At 35.9% G+C, this 21,206-nt stretch overlaps 1 protein-coding gene across 2 annotated transcripts in view; it reads left to right on the forward strand.

The window, feature by feature from the left end:
- The window catches only part of fz (frizzled class receptor), a 134,042-nt gene that overhangs the window by 53,033 nt on the left and 59,803 nt on the right, over window positions 1–21,206 (forward strand). For both annotated transcript variants that reach the window (XM_086829814.1, XM_020954087.2), the window contains exons 2-4: window positions 1,992–2,111; window positions 9,510–9,704; window positions 10,380–10,605. In XM_086829814.1, the coding sequence (XP_086685940.1) occupies window positions 2,025–2,111; window positions 9,510–9,704; window positions 10,380–10,605 (508 nt within the window). In that variant the 5' untranslated portion in view covers window positions 1,992–2,024. The remainder of the gene's footprint in view (window positions 1–1,991; window positions 2,112–9,509; window positions 9,705–10,379; window positions 10,606–21,206) is intronic.

Below are 21,206 nucleotides of genomic sequence, written 5' to 3' on the forward strand. Positions count from 1 at the left end.
TCGGGGCGAGTTTGGTCTTTGACAGAGAAACTGACGACTGCTATGGGGTTTTGGCCTCCGGATCTCTGTGTTTCTCTCTGCTCCGATGCGTTTGCACTGGTCAAAATTAAGGATAACAAAAATAAATGATATATTATAAGGAATGTAAGAAATGCTTATATATGAAATGAGGAAGTAATACCTATAAATACTATAATTTTAGTCAGAAGCTTGTAACGAAGTGAAGGAATCATTTCCGACCCTATAAATCATATATATTCTTGATCAGCATCAACAGCCGAATCGATCTAGGTATCTTAGGAACAAAATTTTTTTTACAATTTTTTAAAATTTTTTAGGGGGTTAAAATTATGAAAAAAAGTTAAATTTTTTACATTTTAAACTGAGTATGCAAATTTGTTAACCCAAAAATAAGTAACATAGGACAGTTTTCCGAATTAAAATTAATTCATTTTTGGCTTAGTTACGAGCTTTTTAGACTTTGATTGGTTGAAAAAATTGTCAATTGTTTTTGAAATATTTTTAAAAGTATTTTGACTTCTTTTTTTGGTGTAAAATGTAACCCAAAGCCATTGTGCAGTCCAAACCTCTCATCGTTATCCCCAAGCTGAGTTTTGAGCCCGCTTTGTGGGACTTTCTGTGTGTGCAACAATATTTTCTGCAACTCCTTCACTTCCTTCCATTATTATTTTTTGTACTCTTTCAAGGAGTTTTATTTTTTTTTTTTTTTGAGTGCGTGCGTGTTTTGGTATCTAAAATTCAAATCTCCTGCGGTTTACAATGCGCCAGAACTCTGAAGTGAGAACTGCTTTCAGTCCATCCCTGTTTCACATATTTGGTGTATAGCAAACTGAGGAAATTCCACGGACTCTGAGCTGTTTTGTACAGTAAAAGTTCAGTATAATGAATCACAATTTTACTGAGAATTAGGTAAAATAATTTATAATTATAATAAATATTATTTTTACCTTTTAAAAATATGTCCAAGCTATTTTTTGTACATTAAAAATACATGAGTGTTTTCTGTATTGAGCCACATATTTTATATTGTGAAAAACTTATAATAATTCTTATTAATAATATATTATAATATATATATAATAAATAATTCTTAATTAATATATAATTCGTATTAAAAATTGTATATAAAATTATAAAATTACTTTTAAAGAATTATTACTATAAACTCCCTGCATCGTTGCCACATTTCGTAATGCAATTGTTTTCTGCGGGGGTTGATTTTCGCCTTGGCTTTTTCGAGTTCAAGGTTGAGTTTGGGTTTATGTCCCTTCGGCCAAAGTTTTGGTCTTTGTACCGAGAAAATCTCATTAAATTGCAGTTATTGTTCGAGTGCGGAAATTCGGACTTTGGATTTTGCATTTGTTGTCAGTCCGATGGGATGTTTCAAGTGAATTTTCGGGGGTTGAACACCATTCTGATCCTTGGTCAATGTCCTTTCAGTTTACAGCCTGAGGGCAGGTTGACAATAGCGTTACCAAAATTTATGCTAATGCAAAGATGTCTTCTTTGACGTTAGTAGGAATTTATAATTGAAAGGTTATTGGAAAAGCTAAATAAAAGGGTAGTTTGGCACGTAAATAACTAAATTTGATTGAAATGATTAAGTTAGCATCAAAGCTTAATAAACTATAAACTCTAAAATCAAACCTTTTCCAAAATTCTTGTATTTTCTTTATACAAGAAACCATGTTGAACATTTATCGATTTCTCAATGCCTTAAGCCTTTAATTCATATCTTCTTCCATTAATTTTGTATGCGTGTCCTTTGTAAGCCGCCTCGCTTAATCGCCTTTAATTACAACTCTCAATCCAATTTGGGGGCCACATTTAATTTAAGCCATATTAATTAATCGTTGCCTGCAAATGAATATACTCCTTTGTTGTAGGCTTCTTCCTTTTGTGACCTCATCCCCTTTACAATTTACTCATTGGCTTCCCTTTTTTTTCTTGTATCCCTTGTTATCCTGCAGGATCTCCATGACTGCGGTGCCCCGTGCCATGCCATGTTCTTCCCGGAAAGAGAAAGGACCGTGCTGCGTTACTGGGTTGGATCCTGGGCGGCTGTCTGTGTGGCAAGTTGCTTATTTACGGTAAGTTTTAAATACTACAAGTATTAAATTATACAAATTAAATCAAAATAATTCAGTAAATCAAATATTTTGCAACTTCAATATAAAGGAAAACCATTTAATATAAAGAAAACATTACAGAAAACTCTGATATCTTTGATTCCCAGGTATCTCTCTTTTATATTGTTCTCCCGTACATATTTTTTATTTTACGAGTTCCCCTTACACTCACATTTTTATACATATATCCTTTGCTGCCTGAGTGCTGCCATATTTTCTTTTGGCGCTGAAAGTAAACATCTTTCACGGTTAGAGGAGCCAACGAGTGAATCCTGCTCCTTCAGCGAGTCTATTATTCTGGGGGGGGGAGGTAAGGGAGCCGGAATGCCAGGACGAAGGCGTTGGCACTTTAGCAAATCCCACGCATTGACATATTACCTGTCAGCGCATATTTTTCAATAAACTTGGCAAAACATATGCAGAAGCCATCGCATCAAGGCCACATCGCCCTCCAAAAGAAGAGAGAAAAAAACCCCCGAGGCGTTCTTGGCAAGCAGGATCTACCTTCGAAGGATATAGAAAGATGTAGGGACAAGGCCAGGCAGCCTTGGCATGTGGCATGTGTGAATGTGGCGATGGAGAGTGGGACAAATGGCAGAACAAAAGTAAATTTCAAATATTATTAGAATTGCCCTTTGATATTTCGGAATGTCCTGGGCATGCCATGTCCTCGGCTTCCCCCTTCGATTCGACTATATTCGAATGCCTTCAGGATGGATGAGCTCTGAACTAATATTGGAAATAGTTCTTGCATTGTAATCCTTCTGCTTTCTGTGTGTGGAGGAGAAATCAAATTGAAAATGTGGCTGCCGAGGAGATGAAGCATGGCATAGGAAATCCTGAAAGAGTTTAGATTTTCACACAAAGATGGAGGAGTTGGAGAGGGGATTCTTATAAAAAAAATATGACAAAAAAGGGTAAGACGAGAAAAGGATACAGGACCTTATGTTATTTATGGTTGACTACAAGTAAGGTAGGAGTAAGGAAAGGAAAATAAAAGCAGTGAGGTGGAGATTGAAGGTATTAATTAAAGGAATTTTAATTAAAGAAATATTTAATAAATAATTTATACTGGGACTTAACTTACCTAGTTAATGTATGTATATTAAAGTCTGTATTTTTTCTTCAATTTAAACCTAACCTAATTTCCCCTACCCTTCACCCATAAAATATCCATCAGAAAACCATTTATTCACTCCTTTGCTTAACCCATTTCCCATAACCATAAATCAATCAATTGACTTGTCTAATTATCTCATCTTCCTGGAAACTATTCATCATCCCAAAGGTCCTGCAAGTGAAGCGCTCACTCTCTCCTCCACCAATGGGATGGGGAATTTATGGAAATCAACTTGTTAGTCAGGCATTTTCCTCTCCATCAAGGAAAATGTGTTGTGTGCTGAAAATGGGTAAAAAAATTTGAATAAAAAATCAATTTAGCTGCTTCTGGACCATAAGTATGACAGGCTATAATCAACAGGAGAAACAAATATGATAACCAAGCTTATAATTCCCAAGCAATCAGGCGGCGGGGGAAAGATAAGTGGGGCAGAGCCCAAAAAAGCACATCTATCAAAATTTTTGGAGAGGTCCTGACTGGCACAAACACACACTGGCACACACGTCATAAAGTTGTGCTACATTCATCAGGAAAGGGAAAATGGGGGATTCCCCCCCTTTGGGAACATTGTCACTCACATGGCAACATGTTTTCCATGTGCTGTCCCTGATCCTTTTTCTCCCTCCGTGTGTGTGATGATAAATTTTTGTGCCATTGCATATAATTTGTCGCCCATTGTCAGCGCCAGATCCTGGGGCGGGGCATATCAGTGCAACTCAAAATAATAAAAAAAAAAAAACAGCAACAAATTCTATGCAAATTTTTTGGAAATTGTTTTTCCAGGGACTTTCACTTGCAAGCTCATTCTACTTACTTTTTACGATTATTATTATGTTCTCCAAGTGTGTGTGTGTGTGTGTGTGCGTTTTCCATACTCATTTTCATTTTCATTTTGATTCGCTGGGATTTTTGCATTTTCCACGCATTCATCAGTAGTTTTCCTACAGTTCATGGAAATTTTGTGCTTTCAAGTGCAACATTTTCCCAATGATGATGAAGGAAATTTTATTTCAAGACTCTTGTTTGATTTGCTGATTGATTTAAAGAGCAGGAAAATCTTTAAACTAAAAGAGATGGATTCAGCTCTCATATTTCAGCTTTACTTTTAAAAGTTTTCCATTCTCCAGTCTCTTTAAAAAGTTAACCCCAATAAGCCTTTATAAACATAGGAAAATTCTCCACTCCACAAACACACATTAAATATTTGAATGGCTTTTACTTTGCTTCCACTTCCGCTTGCCATTTTCCTACATTGAGGATAGTGCCCAATACATCTCAATAAATTCGCCATGAAATGTGGGTTATGTTTGTTTATATGCTGATTTTAATAAACTTTCTTTTCTCCTGTATATTTGAGTGTAAGTGAGGGGATGAAAAAATATGCCCTGACACAGAACAATGTCAATGAAAAAGGCTTCATCATGTGACACACACGAAAAGCATTAGAAAATTGCAAAATGAAAAACATTTGAAAAAGTATATTTTCTGTGTTTGACTTTGTGCTTGAAATGCTACACATTCGTATGGATTTAGTTTGTGATATTTAAGGGAATTTTGGTATTCAATAAATAAAGTACTTGGCTAATTGATTGGAATGATGAAAATGTATTGCAGCCAAAAAACATTTGATATTGTTATGAAAATTTGCTTAACATTTTAAGTAAATGAATATCACAAGTGACTTGAATTACAACTTTAAAATGAATACATGATAAAATGAATGAGAAATTCTTGGAATTTTCCCCAGCACAAGAAGAAAATTATTTTGAGAGAGCATAAACTTGAGGGAAAAGTAATCCCAAAAGCAAAGTTTTTCCCCAAAAAAAAAAACAAAACAATTTTCTATGACAGACATCGTCGGTGTTGCGCAACTTTTGCTAACCTGGGGAAAACCTTTGGGGCTTTTCATTTCAAGTATCAAGCGAAATTATAAACAAACACATTTTATTTCAATTTTCGCGAACTAAAACAAATATTTTTGCACCCCAGCAGAGAGAAAGTTTTCCTCTCCCTCAGCTGCCAAATGTGCGACAGGTAAAATTGTCTAAGGAAAATTCCTTCCCCACAGCAAAAAGGAAAAACTTATGAGAAGGGAATACAGAGAGTGTGGGGAAATGCGGTGTGTGTCACATCAACTGTCAACAATCAACACCTTTTTCATTAAACGCATTAGATGAGATGAGACAATGAGTGAGCATTCTCCCCCCCTGACCCCCTACAGATGACTCTATATCCCCCTTTTCCTTATCTGTCGCCTGACTTGACATTTGTTTTCCAATGAAAAGCGAAAAAGAGGAAATGACAATGTGTGTTTGCTGAAAGAGCAAATAATCGCATAGAATGTTTCGGGTGTGTTGTGAGTCGTTGACTCTGATGACTTTTTCTTAATTACAAAACCTGAATGTGTAGAGCGGGGAAAATGAAAGGAAAATGGAGGAAAAATCGGTAGGGGGAGGGAGAAGCTTTGCCAACGAAACTGAAAGTTCACTAAGGCGCATTTTTTCGACTGGATGTGAGCAAATATGTCAGTTCATGGGTTCCTTGTTTTGACAGTTTTCATTTCGTTATTAATAGTTTTTAACTATGCACCAAATATATTTAATTATTGATATGCATAAAAAATACATTGCCATAAGGCATTAAAATGTCAAAAACAAACAAAATACAAAGCCGCAAAAATCATTTTGCCACCAAATTTATGCCGCAATCTCTCTGTCCAACCTGACTGAAATGTTTATGTTAATAGTTAGTTATTCTAATAGACGATCCACCCTCGAAAAAAAAAACACCAACCTTATGCAAATTTATACAATTTTTGTGCAAGTTTTTTTCTATTTTTTGCTGTTTTAGTTGTGAGTTAAATCTAATTTATGCAAAATTCAAAAACTGCCAACCGCTGGCAAAGCCCTCATAGCTTTTCTGTGGCTTTTAGTTTTCAACACTTTTGGCGAAGACACGGGGCCTTTGGAGGTGGGTGTAACCACTTTAGTTTTTTGTTGTTGTTTTTTTTTCTCGGTTTTTTAGTCTGATTTTAATGAGCCAACCATTTGGACTCGACAAAATTTATGAGCTCTAAAAATTGAAATTACTTTTTTTTTTCATTGACCATGAAAGGCGCGGCGTCGCGGCTGGAGTTAAATAATTTATTTGGAGTTGGTTGACGGAAATGTTTTTCGACAAGAAGTTTAAGCAAAGACTTAAGAGGAAATGGGGAAAAGCAGTTGGAAAAGTAAGTGGGGAAAAGTCACCTGGGGTTTTGGGTGGCATAAAACTTGAGTGAAGTTTTGATTAACAAAGGAGTTTAATTTGTAATATATTTGCTTAATTTTAATTGGATATTATGGGTTTGGGTTTGAGCTTATATTTATTATTTCAGATTTTATATATAGGCTTAGATATATTTATTGTTAGTTGCAAAATATTATCAAACATCTATGTAACTTTCTTTAAGTCAAGTTTAAATCAATTCAAGTCAAAAGAAAAATGTCAAATTAAATGGTATTTGATGCAGATTTCCTGCAAGAAGTCTGCCTTAAAAATCCCTAACAATTTACATAGATTTCATGGGTATACCAAATGTTCATATTCTGAATTTCCTTCATGGAGTGCCACCTCCTTCTTAAGCTCTTCTCCTATGCGACTTTTCCTCTAAATTTCGTGTGGGTGTGGCTGCTGAATGTTTTTCCACACACACACAAAAGTTGCGGGAAAACTTCCGCCCTCGGTGACGCATAATTTGTGGGCGTGTCAAGAGGAGGGGGGTAGGGGAAGACTGTAAGAGTCTGTGCCAAAATGTTTCAGCATTTTGCAGCTTATTTCGTTTCATTTGTAGCTAGTCACACCTACAGAAAATCTCCTCTTTGCCCCTAGCTTTCCCATCATCATGCGTGGCATAACAAATTGCTAAAGGGAAGTATGGGAAGGAGGAAAATCTTGGAGGAACTCCTCCCTCCTCCTCCTCCTCCCCCTCCTCCTCCTCCCCCTCCTCCTCTGCCGTTGTTGTTTCTGGCATAAATAAACAATTCAATTCAATTTCTCAGCTTGTTTCTTCTGCATCGGAGCGTTGTCAACAAAAGGAGTTACAAACTGACTCACTGCCGTCCATCGTTTCCTGCTCCTCGTCCCTCGAATATATTTTGCATTTAAATGTGGCTGTGAATGGAAAAAAACGGGGTGAAAAATAAAAGAAAATACAATGCGTAGGTGGAAATTAGTCGTAAGTCTGGCTAACACAACTATAATACGAAGAAGAGGTGGGCCAGAAAGGAAAAACGTTTCCGAATGAATACATTTTTCACTTCAGTATACTAATTCGAGGGGGAGCAGTGAAAGAAATTAGGAAGTATAGATTTTAGAAGAAAATATTTTCAGTAATTTGTTTCCTGTTAACTGAGAATATATAGTATTTTGAACTATCAAACTTTTTTATTCATTTGTAATTAATTATTTACCTCAATAGCATTATATTTTAAAATATAAGATAAAAACGAAATCGATTTATTTTTGGATATCAAAATGTCAACATGTGATTATATTTATTTAGATATTGTTATTATTCTTGTTATTCTCATAACAAATTTCTAATCAAAACAAGAGTGCTATTATTTGGACTTCGGAATGTCTGTTCCCATCTATTTTTTTATAGCAAAAATAGGGTATTGCATCTCAGTCTGAAGCTTAAAACACATCGAAGGAGTCATTTCCGACCCTATAAACCATATATATTCTTGATCAGCACAAAAAACTGCGTCGATCTAGATTACTACGGAGGAAAATTTTTTTTTTTTAAATTTGGCCAAAAATTGAAAAAACGATAAGGGGTTACATCATTAAAATTGTCAAAAAATTGAACATTTTCACATGTTAAACTAAGTATGCAGATTTGTTAACCTTGTAAAAACTAGCACAGAACAGCTTTCAAATTGAATTTAATGCATTTTTGGCTGAGTTATAAACTATTTAAAATTCGCTGTCGTTAATAAATTGCATATTGTATATTGTATTGTATATTAATGAACATTGTATATGGTATATTATAAAAGTTACTTTACCCATTTTCTCTCTCTGTGCCACACATAAGACTGTAAAGATGGATGAATGTTAGCCCCGTCTCTTTGGGCCAAGAAGTGCGTTCTGCATCTATGAATAATTCAAAGGTCTCTAGTCGTGGCAACAATAATACCTCCCGGCATTAATGCAATGCGAACAACTGAAACGCAAACACAGATACTCACTCACACTGAGAGAGATGTGGGTGCCACACACACACACTGAGTGAACTTCCAGCTAACTGTTTTCCTGCTGATAGTTTTGTAATGATCAAATTAAATGACTTTGCTTTGGGTCTGGTTTGTGGGGTTTTCTGGTCTGGTTTGGGGTTTTCTGGCTTAGACAAAAGGCTCCTTCGGCCTTCCCCCTTCGGCTTAGTGGGTATGATAATGAATTTATTTAAATGGCGCGTAATCAGACGGCCAACAGAGCAGTTTCAAGAATTGTTTAATGTGTTATTTTGTGGGCCAAATACGGTCTGTATCTGGAGTATATTTGTATCTCTGTGTGTGTGGATTTGTAACTCCTTTAAAAGCTTTTAAAGGAATTGTCAGTCATTATGTCTATATAATCCCTTATCCTTGGCCTCAGCTGGCAACAGGACTTCATTGATTGGTTTTAGGTTAACCGAAAATTGGCAATTATTAATCAAATGTGTTAATATATGCAGCGTCTCAATTAGGGCATTTAACAAAATTATTGACTAGGATTGGTGGATAAGTATCTATTGATTGCCAATTAATTTATTCATAAGTATACATAAGCTGTTTTCCTGCTAAGAAATTTAGTGAAATATAGAAACAACTCGGAAACCAATTGATGAATAAAATTAAGCTGGAAATTATTTTGCTTGCCTTCTTCTGTGAATCTTATAACACATCTTGAAGCAATTTGAGCCCCAGCTAAGGACATTTCAGCCCATATTCATTAAGGCCAAACTACTTAACAAAAAAAGAGGCAAAAAAACCTTGCAAATTAAATGAGGCTTGGCTTTTGGAGTAAATGGCACAACAATCACAATCAGCTAATGTGTACAGCCTAATGACCAAGGAGGCTCTCTGCCTGTCTCCCTATATATACATTAATGCATTTTTAAGGGAACATCAAAAGGAGCACCTTAAGGGGGTTAATTAAGGCGAAACCTAATTAAATCTAAATTTATTTTTAATACCCCCACCATACCATTGCAGGTGCTCACCTTCCTGATCGACTCGTCGCGTTTTCGCTACCCGGAGCGGGCCATCGTCTTCCTGGCCGTGTGTTACCTGGTCGTTGGTTGTGCCTATGTGGCAGGTCTCGGTGCCGGCGATTCTGTGTCGTGCCGCGAACCATTTCCGCCGCCCGTAAAGCTGGGACGTCTGCAGATGATGTCCACCATCACACAGGTGAGAGCAGCAGCAGGAGAGGCCACTGCAGTGGCCAAGAAATCATTCATCAGTCATTTTTAATGAGCCCTCAAAAGGGGTAGCTTAACATCTGCATGAAGTTTATTATCAAAGTTGAGAAAAATTTACAAAAAAAAGCATTATTTTTAATTAGAAATCAGTTTACGAGTTGTATTAAAAAGTGTTGTTATTATAAACAAGACCCTAAAGATAGTTAGTCTATTAGATCTTTTGGTACTTAGTCTTGCTAATTTTTACAGCTTTTATCAAGGTTCGATAAACTGATTAACTGATTACTTTTACCTTAAATTAACTTTTCTTCTTACTGTTTTAAATACCTCTACTTTCAAGTAAGAGTATCTACCTTTAACTATGTATTTTTTATTAGAAATATTATTTTTAATTAGAAATCATTGTATTAAAAATGTTATTATCATAAACAAGACCCTAAAGATAGTTAGTTTATAATTTATAGACTATCTTTAGGGTCTTGATCTAGCAAATTTTTAAGGCTATCATCAAGTTTCGATTAACTGATTACTTTTACCTTAAATTAACTTCCCTTCTGAGTGTTTTAAATACCTCTACTTTCAAGTAAGAGTATCTACCTTTGACTATGTATGTTTTTTACTGACCAAAATTCCTTTTATTTTCTCCTCCCACCCACAATCACAGGGCCATCGGCAGACCACGTCCTGCACGGTTTTATTCATGGCTCTGTACTTTTGCTGCATGGCGGCCTTCGCCTGGTGGTCGTGTCTGGCATTCGCTTGGTTTTTGGCCGCCGGCCTCAAATGGGGCCACGAGGCGATTGAGAACAAGTCGCATTTATTCCATTTGGTTGCCTGGGCGGTGCCCGCCCTTCAGACCATCTCCGTGTTGGCCCTGGCCAAAGTTGAAGGTAAGTTTCGATTGAATTTTTTTTCTTTTTGGTGGCAGGATTATTATCGATTAAGCCAACCGTGCGACCTTGAACCCTTGAAGAACATTAATCTCTCTCCCTGGATTCACATCAATTTCTATGAAACATCTTAAGCAGCGCTTGAGGTTGAAGGTATTTCATCGTGTAAGACGAAACCGTCATTAGACATCATTTGTGGCATTAACTGTATCTATTTCTTGTGGCTGAGAGAGGTAAAGATACCAACAAAAAAATACTTAAGAAAACCAACAAAAAATTAAAGATACCGGGGGGAGAACAGTGGGTTAAGGGTACATGAAATTTTTCTTAGGAGAGTTAAAATAGGGCTTTAAATTATTAAGCATATTTTGGGTTATAAAAACATTAAGGAAATTACAAAATGTAAACCATTAATAGAAAATATTAAAGCTAACTGAAGTTGAAAAATAAATAAATAAAACATTAATCATATTTTGCTGATAAATTTACTTGTTATTCTCTTCCTCATCTTAAAATCTTCAATTTCAATTAAAATCTTAGCATCTTTTTCGCAAGTTTTAAAAGTTTTACTTCACTATTTTCTTAATGTAATAGCTAAGATATTTTAATTTTTTAAATAATTTAACAAAAATTATAAAATATAACTTATAAACTTCTTGCTAAAACAAAAATACCAAGTATATTGTCCAGGAATCTCAAATAAGAGTTATAGGTAAGCAAATAAACTAACTAAATTCCCTAATTTGCTTACTGTCTTGTAATCTTATACTTTACTATATCGTAAAGATAACTATATTATTCTCTATTAAATATTTTATCATATAATATATATCAAAAATAACTCAAGAAAGCCTAGATTTTGAACCTAAAAAACCCACTGTTCAAATGCGTGTGCCGCCCGTTTCACAGTCATTTTGTGGTTCATTTCAGATTCTTGGGTCTTGGGTTGGGTTCGCTTATTTGGGTCGCTTTACTGGGTATACTTTAGGAGTCATCCGGAGCTGTGGCAAGCAGCTGTCCGCGATTTCTAAACAATTTAATGACGTACGTGGTCGGTCCACAGACACGAAATAAATCTTGACGACGCAACAAAAAATGTAAAGCACGAAAAGCTTAAGAAAAAAACAGAGTAAGACCCCAAAAATGGTCACGTTAAAGTGCCGTAGAAATTCGTGGACTCTACCCAATGAGTTGAACCGAATTCGGTTTATTTTCTAGAGTCAAAGAACGAGAACCCAAAACTAATTCGCTTAACGCGCGCCGCCTTTAAGCCGAGTTTTGCTGCTCATTCTTTGGGATCATTTCACATTTTTGGGCTTAATTAGATTGCGGCTTAATGACTCAATTGTGTTTGCCATCCAGGCTGTGTATCTCCTTCCTCTCTCCGTGTATAGACTCATCGTATTCCCGGACAATTTCCAATATGACCAGACGGCAGTAATTAAATACAGCAGCACATGATTATGGCTTGTTAGGCAAATCGAATGAAAGTCATAGACGATTTGGTTGTTGGGGTCGAGTGGAAGTGTGGCACAAATGGGTGGCAAGCATCCCTCTTGATGGCCACTTATAGCCGAACATTAACTGGGTCTACTTAATGCCCCCTTTCGGGGTAATTGCTGGGAGTGAGCCAGTGGTGAGGTTAGGTGCCGGCTTAACACTGGCTTAGTGCCTTGTGCATTGTGGTAAACGGTGCCGCGAATTAGCCGACTTCACCGAACATCCTGGCGATAGGTCCTTGCTGACGACTAGGAGAACTGTTGATAAGTCAATCAAGGCAAAGGTTTATAGCTTCTAAGAGGTTTATATGATTTATATTATGAAGAAGTTTATACGTAGCTTGTACTGTTTAGTAATAGATTTTAAAATTATAAATAAAAGAAAGGATGCTAATCTCGAAAAACTAGGGAAATGTCTATATCCATACAGTGAAAATATAGCATAGCTCAGTCAAAAATGCATTAAATTCAATTCGGAAAGCTGTTCTGTGCTAAATTTTACAAGGTTAACAAATCTGCATATTTAGTTTAACATGTAAAAATTTTCAATTTTTTGCCAATTTTAATGATGTAACCCCTTATCGTTTTTTCAATTTTTGGCCAAATTTTAAAAAAAAATTTTTTCGTCCGGAGTAATCTAGATCGACGCAGTTTTTTGTGCTGATCAAGAATATATATGGTTTATAGGGTCGGAAATGACTCCTTCGATGTGTTTTAAGCTTCAGACTGAGATGCAATACCCTGTTTTTGCTATAAAAAGACATTCCGAAGTCCAAATAATAACACTCTTTTTTTTTATAAGTAATTTGCTATCTCTTCCGTATTTATTCTTTTATTCATTATTTTATTTTATTAAAGTATTTTGTAATGCAGCGTTATTTTCTAGTTAAATTCGAACCAAAAACCGATATAATTTTAATGGATTTTTATTGATATTTTTAATATGCAAATTTTTCGAGAAATAAAATTTTAAAAAACCCATAATGAAGCCAAAAATGCATTAAATTGAATGAATATATCATTTATAGGGTCGGAAATGCCTCTTTCATTGCCTAACAAGCTTCTGAATAAAATTAGAATACCCAGCAAAGGTATAAAAATTTATATAGAAGTCTCTTAGAGATGATATAAATGGTCATAAAAGAGTTACAGATTAATGAATAAAATCTTATGTGATTTAAACTTATTCAAACTCTATATTTAATCTATATGATTATATACAATAAATGTTCTTTTTTTAGAACTGATTATCAAAGAAGTTAATTCAAGAACCCATAATATTTCCTTAATTTTTGTTCATCACTTTTCCTAATCTTCATTTCCATGCCGCAGTTTTTCCGTCACCTCACTCCACATAATTGCTTGGCGATGCAAAATTTTTCAATTGCTTAACAAATACAATCAAAATTTTTCACTCTAGCCTCTAAGCGCGCCTCTCAAAACGTTCGTTCGGGGCACTCGCTAATGCATGCAAAATGCCAAAAGCCATAAAAAACATATTTTCCCCTCATCGCATCTTATATAAAAACATTAACATCCCAGTCAGTTGCTGGGAAAACGATTTATGGGAAAAGACTCCCCAAAAAAATAAAGGAAAAAATTAAAATAAAATGATGACTTAATGCACTGCAAGCCAACGACCAAGAGTACAAAAAAACCTTAATATATATATACAAAAAAGAAGAGTCGACGAAAATCGCTGTTGTTGTAAGGGGCACTCCTTGAGATGATTCGCCAAGAAAGTAACGGTAAATGGAAAGGAACAGGCGCAGCTATAGTACACTTAGCGAAAAGGGAGCTTTAGTATATTTTTAGAGAAGTGTAGAGATTTGATTTTATTCAAGGCAGTAGTGTTAAACTTAGTGGTATTTTTAGTCTTTTTAAATCTAAATGAATTAATTCATAAAATCGCTAAGCAAAGAATAAGTAAATAATGATAAATAAAGTATGTTTATATTTTTGCACTTATTTATTAAGGTTTTTAAAAACCTAATAAAGAATGCAATATTTACATCCTAAAACAACAAATTATAACAAAAAAATAATATACCATACTTTAATACTTATTAAGCGCGTTTTCATGGTCTCTATTATCCCTCGTTAATTCTGCAGCATTCTGCTGTTGGTTTTAGTAAATTTATTTTCATTTTATCTTTGTTAAAAAATAACAACAAAATTTAAAAATTCATTTATATTATTAAATCACTTAAAAGCGTAGAAAGTAGACTTTAGGCTTACATAGCATAACAACTCTTTAGCATAGCATAATTTTCAGCATGAAGAGAGGTTATTTACCACCATTTTATTTTTCATTTACATTTTGTTTCTTTTATTTATATATATATTTTTTAACTCAAAATCTTTCATAAATAATTATTTGATCAGTGTATCCCTCCCATTCAGCAACCATTCAACGGCAATTAATGTTAAATTTAAAAATACATTATTTTAATGTGTCGTCAGTGTTGAAAGAGAGAGATAGAGAGACAGTTGTTGCCTCTGAGTGTTGATGATGGCGGTGTGGAAAGAGTAAACAAAGACAGAGATAGAGGTGGTGAGGGAGATAGCAACATTGGAGAGCCTCTGGTAACGCTCGAAGGCTGAAAGCTTGGAAGCTTTGTCCGCCGGCGGATACGTGCATTGAATTTGTAATTTGCGCACGTTCGTTGCAAACATTGAATAATGCTCACAGATATACCCCAGAAAAGCCCCCCCTCCTCTCCACCCTCCACCCTCCGCCCTCCAGCCACGCCCCTTTAAACACTTCTAGCAAAGTAAATAACAGAGAGGCAGAATGGAACCAGGATACCATCCAGGGCGAAAAAGGGAAGCTAACAATTTGTATTGACTCCACAACGCGTTGGCAGCTCATTTGATGGATTTCCCTTTTTTTTGAGTGAGAAGGAGAAAGAGAGATAGAGAGAGAGAGGGATGGAAATGGGGCCAGAGCCTATGAATCACCTGGGCACATCACCTGTAAATGTCCAGTTCCGTAGGGATTCCATTTGTGCCGAGAATATTAAGCGATACCAATTGGTCGGCATTTTGATTTTTGGTCCTAATAGACACACTCATGAACAATGTTGGGAAAGTAGGGGAAGTACAGTGTGAATATATAACAGAAAATATATAGAAATATGACGAGGAAAAGGAGTAATTTCTGAAAAGGGAACTGAAAGATATATGAAAGTAAATATTTAATAAGAATTTATATAGAAATTGGTAAGGGAATATTACCTGCTAAAGAAAAAATAAAAACAAAAAGTGTCTTTGGAAAAATATTTTACAAAGAAAGTTTACAATTTAAAATGAAATAATACAATTTTTTATAATTTATCAAGTAAAGTAAAATGTATCTTTAGCTTAAATCGAAATCTTTATTTAATAGTTCTTTTTGTTCTAAAAATTTTAGAATAAAGATATATCCTTTAATTATTTCAAACAATTTGTTAGTATATAAAAGACCACACTTAATTTATCCTAACAAATCGTATCTTGTATCTCCTCACATTAAATTTTATTGCTCTATTTTTTAACCTAGAAAAAAAAAATAAAACGAAACCAAAAAGAAAAACCTACCCAAAGGCAACAATTTGCTTTACTTGTCTAGAATTTATTACCATTTTGTAGACACGCTCAACAATTATTTTTCATTTATAAGAACGTTAAAAAAAAGCAGCGGCAAACGAACGAAGGAAATATGCAAATTAACAGAAAACAGAATGAGACTCGAAGACTCGGCGAAGCCAGAGCAAAGGAAAATTAACAATTTGTTGCGCTTTTGCGAAATTATATGCCTGGCATTCAGTCGTAAGTCCGCCAAAGAGAGTTCTCTGGGCTGCCTTTCTCGTTTCTCCATTTGTCAAGTTATTAAAGAGCAAAAGCGAGGCAAACAGAAGAGGGGGCGTAGAACTAAATTAACATAATTTATCCGAGGCTGATTTTCATTTTATTTTTACCTCATAGAAAAAGAGAGAAAAGATATAGAGATTTACCTCATAGAAGGTGAGGGAAAAAGATATAGAGATTTAAATAGAAGAATGCTGAGATAAAGTTAATATATTTATTATTTTATTCGTAATGCTAAAAGTATATATTTGCAAGATTCACTCAATAAATCTTCAAAGAAATTATAAGAAATTTGAAATCTACTGGAATAGTGCAAAAAAGTATGCTACAATTAATTTCAACAATGCAAAAGTGTCCTTAAAATGATTTTAGGTCAATAGTCAGTTCTCTAACATCTCTGTTTAGAATATTTCCTTTACCATAGGTAATTCTCTTTCAATTTCGCTTCTCGAGCCTTCACTGTACTCACATTTTAAGGGATTTGGCCAAATAGAAGAGCTAACAGCCAATCGAGAGCCACTTATCGAAATGGCATAAAAATACTGGCATATGAATGATTTATGAAACAGAGTGGTTTTTAGAGTAAAAAGGAGGAAAATGCATTCGGCAAAATGCATTCAGTGAGGAGCAGTTCGCTGGCAATGTTATGCAAGTGGAAAGCGTTCAAGGATCAACTTGGACCGCTTTTTGAACTCTCCCTTCGTTCTTTTGGACTATAGTGCTCGCTGAATAATCAAATAATGCGCTTTGGCAATGCAGTTTCCATGGCAATCGTACCAAACATAACCCACACTGCACTGCCCAGCTTAGAACCAAACAGAAATGAAATGAAATGCAATGTAATGAGCAGCAGCAGTAGCAAAAGCAGCAGCAGCAGCAGCAATCGTAGCAGCAGCAACATCAGCAGCAGCAGCAGCAGCAGCAGCAGCAACAGCAGCATTCAGCAAATGAAATGCTAAAGTCAATTCATGGAAGCGAGCTTCTTTCTCGCATGCAAGTCACATAAACGGACGGACAAAGGCAATCGACGGACATAGATTCCGCTGAGAAAGAAACAGAGAGAGGGAGACAGCAGATAGTAAGAGAGACAGACAGAAAATATTTAATACTTGGGGACAAAAACTTTGCCTGCTAAGAATTCACAAACAGTGGGAATAAGTAAATAAGCAACAGGAGCTTAAATGGGTCGATACCCTGTACAGATGAAGAATTAATCATTATGAGTAAGAGAGGAAAATATAATATATATTCTAGTATATATTTAAACCTTCTCTTAAATTTAAAATCTTTTGTATTGCATCAAAACCATAATCCCACGGACCATAAAATCCACCATTTAATCATTGTGAAAACTCACTCAAAAATGTGTTCAGTTGTGTTTGCTGTCTATAACTGATAACTCTTGAGTTGATATGCCCTCGAAATGATTGAAAGTCCATCCATAACCATATACGAAGAGGCCACAATGCAGTTGACCGCAACATGGCAACATCGGCAACATTGGCAGCATGCAGCATAGCAACACGAACAATGTGCGTTGAATGGCATGTGGCAAAAGTTATGGAGACTTTGGCGCGTAAAACCGGTAGCTAAAATGGTCGAAATGAAAAGGGGAAGGGGAAGTAATAGGGGGATTCGTAGACGCGATGAAGACAACAGCAAAAAGCGTGAAACGTGGTGCGTGAGTCGAAGCCAGCAACAGCAACAACAGCAGCAGCAGCAAAAGCAGCAGCAACAGCAGCAATAGCACAAGCAGCAACAGTAGCAACAACAGCAATAGCAACAACAGCAACAGCAGCAGCAACAGCAACAGCAACAGCAACAGCAGCAGCAGCAACAACAGCAGCAGCAACAGCAGCAACAGCAACAGCAGCAACATCAACAGCAACAGCAACAGCAACAGCAACAGCAACAGCAACAGCAACAACAGCAACAGCAGTCGCGACAGCAGCAACATCGGCGACAGCAGCAACTGATACGCAGTTTGAGATACCGCGATGTTGTTGCTACATTGGCTACATGACTACAAGTTGGTATTACCCTGGTCCATAGCCATAGCGGCATCAGGCAACCACTTCACCAGCTATTTGCTACTCGTTGTCATGGCTACTGAAATGGCAAGGTAAAAAAATGCACAAAGGAGAGAGTCTTTTTCTGTCAACCATTTGATTGCATTTACAATTTGAGCTCGGAGATGATACCCTAACAGGGTTTATACAAATTTTAAGATGTTGCGGGAGATGCAAAAACATATTTCGTTGATACATTTTCCCTCTTAAATATATTTTTGTAAGATATTTATAGCAAAGTGGTTCTTTCTTTGACAGAAATCACTGAAATATATCACAAAACTTTCCTAAAAGAAGGAAAAAAATATTTAACACAAAGAAATATGTCATTAAATAAGTTTTAAATGATTTACAAGTTCATTAAGTTTCTGGCAAAAACATGATCAATTACAAACAGTTGAAAGTCATCGTCATGCGTAGGTCATTCTATTTATAGCTCAAGCACTGACCACCTTTCTATTATTTGTTGACTTTGTTAGTTCACCAACTCGTTAAAAATAATATTAACCGTACTTCCCAAATGCTCTTTATAAGCCTAAATTTACAGATATATAAATAGCTAATATATCATCATTGGCAGAGTATGACAAAAGGCAACACTTTATCCAAAAATATTCCCTTGCCCCAAGGCTTCATATCTTTTTTATATCTTGTCTTGGCTCATCACTTGTGCGGCTTCTGTTTCTTGTGCTCTGACTCGTAGATTATTTGTTTGATTTCATTTTTATATATATTTTGTTTATATGTAAGCTTTTGGCATCTCAGCTGTACGTGCTCCATTTGGCTAATGTCATTTTTATGAGTTTTTATACCATTTTGCGCCATAATTTGATTGTCATGTCTGCCACTTTTGTTTTTTTTCTGTTTTTGGTTTATGATTTTTCCTATTAGATAATTGGGCAGCAAGTCTTTCGCTGTAAGATATTCCTTTAATATTTAGCCTCCCGGCTAGGCTCCAACTAAATTTTATTATAATTATATAGAGCTTCGGTAACGGCTTCGGATCATTATAAAGTCATAAAGCTTTTGTCGGCTCCGGTGGTCCAGCGTGCCCACTAATTTGTGGCAATTAAATTCATTAATTCAAATTAATATGATTCGAAAAAACATTAAAGCCAAGCGAGAAAGATATGCCGCAAAAAAATGTACTTGCCCCGAGGGCTAAAAGCCGACACAAGAGAGAACGAGAACTGTAAAAGGAGAATTGGCGGCATAAGGGCCAATGACCAGTAAGGGAACAATGGGCCAAAATGAGCGGGCCAAGTGTGAAGAAGGCCATGTTAATGAATCTCGCAAAAAGCCCAAAACGAGACTAATGAACGAAGGAACGGACCGTGGAGGTCGACAGCCCAACAGCTGTTGGCCAAAATTAAAGAAGGTTATTCAAAGAGGTCTTTAAAGATATGTATAAAAAAAATATGGGAAAATCATCCATCAATTGGAAATAATAGGCTTGAATTAGTTATTAAATTTACCTTAAGTTTAATAAATCTTAACACTTTAAAAAATCCCCTTAAGCCTAATCTCTGATTTCTTCAGGCTGACACTGAATCGCTATTAAAATAAAATTCAAGTTAATGTCTCCCAGTGGCATCCCCCAAAAGTGTTTATGACTTTTCATCGATCTGCTGCAGTTGAAGAAAATGTGCTGGGGAAAATGTTGTTACCTCCGGCAAATTGATTCCCCATGCCTATCCTCATGCTAAAATATCCTCCCCCGAAAAACGGGTGGCATCCTGCTGTTCTGTTTATTTCTAATATCCTGCCTGTATTTTCGGTATTTTTTTTTTTTTTTTTGGGAGGACAATAAACACGCCCACACGAAATTTTGCGGGGCGAAAATTGTCTTTTGCGGCTGCCATAAAGCGCAGCGCCAATGTCATTAAAATCTCTTTTTCGACACAAAGTTTCGCATGGCGCCATATCGATGGGATATCCCTCAGCCGGGGGGCAATTCGCAGGCTTCCTGCGGTGCTTGCCGACACCTTTGACCTGACACGCCCACTTTTCCAGGAGGAGGTTACAGCATTTGCAGAAGGCTTTTCCCTCGAAAATTTCTCCCTTTTGTCTAATTTGATAAGCAAAAGGAACAAGAATCTTGCTCTCTCTTGGCGTGTAAATTGCTTTTGCCATTGCTTTTTATGTCTGTAATGATGGGATTTAAGGGGTATGTTGAATATATATATAATATATAGTGTATATCAGATTCTATATTGAATATTTTCTCAATTTTTAAAACCAGAAAACATATATTTAAAGGTACCCCATTTCCCATTTTAATTTTACCTCAAAGATCTATCTTTAGGGTATCTCAGAGTCGTTTTATGATATTCTTTATCCTTTTTTCTCTTCTACAAAATTTTCCCTTTTGTTTGGATGGCGTGGGTTAAAGTGCTAAAATCGCTGGCGGGCCAAAGATTTTCGTTTCCACCTCCTTTGATTTCACTCGATTTCAATTGTGCCAAACCAAAAGTTTTCATAATTACGTTCAGTCATAATTTTTTTTTGGGACTGCCTTATTTTTTTTTGCTCTGTCGAGTGCAGAGAACTTTCGCTTAACCCCTTGGTGGCCCCGCACAATTTATTGGCACAACTTCAACAAAGTTTTTCACATTTTTTGGGGTTTTTTTACACTCGGTTTTTTTTTGTATTTTATGTTTTGCTTTTGTTCTAGGCCAACACCTTTAACATGTTTTTGGCAGCCCCACAACGAATAAAAAGTGCAAAAAGTTGCTCACTCTATCACACTTTCCCGCTTTTCTCACCCTCTCTCTTTCGCTTTTCCTCGATTTTTCCCCACAGCCTGCATGACGCGTTGAATAGTTTTCTCCGGTTTTTTGTTTGTTCATGTGCCAGGTGCAAGGTAATGGGTTAATTAGCCCTGCTTCTGGACCTCCAAGGGTTAATTATGTGGCATGAAATTTCAGCAGTAAAAAAATGCCTGGCCAAAATTGATTGTAAAAATGGTAAGAATGAAATTAACCAAAAATTGAAAACGGGTTAGGAAAAGATGAAAAGCTGGCTAAGATTGGGAGGCCGGGTTCAGAGATTAAAAGTAATTGTGATTTGGGTCGAGTGAATATTTAAAAGGGCTTGTAAACAACTTCAGGGAGAGTTTACTTTGATTTGAGGTTGAGTTGTTTGGGGTTTTGGAAGGAGAGTTCTGCATTTGAAAACGGTTTCA

The sequence above is a fragment of the Drosophila serrata genome, unplaced genomic scaffold, assembly GCF_035046125.1.
Source record: "Drosophila serrata isolate PLE 108 unplaced genomic scaffold, ASM3504612v1 contig_217, whole genome shotgun sequence".
Taxonomy (NCBI): Eukaryota; Metazoa; Arthropoda; class Insecta; order Diptera; family Drosophilidae; genus Drosophila; species Drosophila serrata.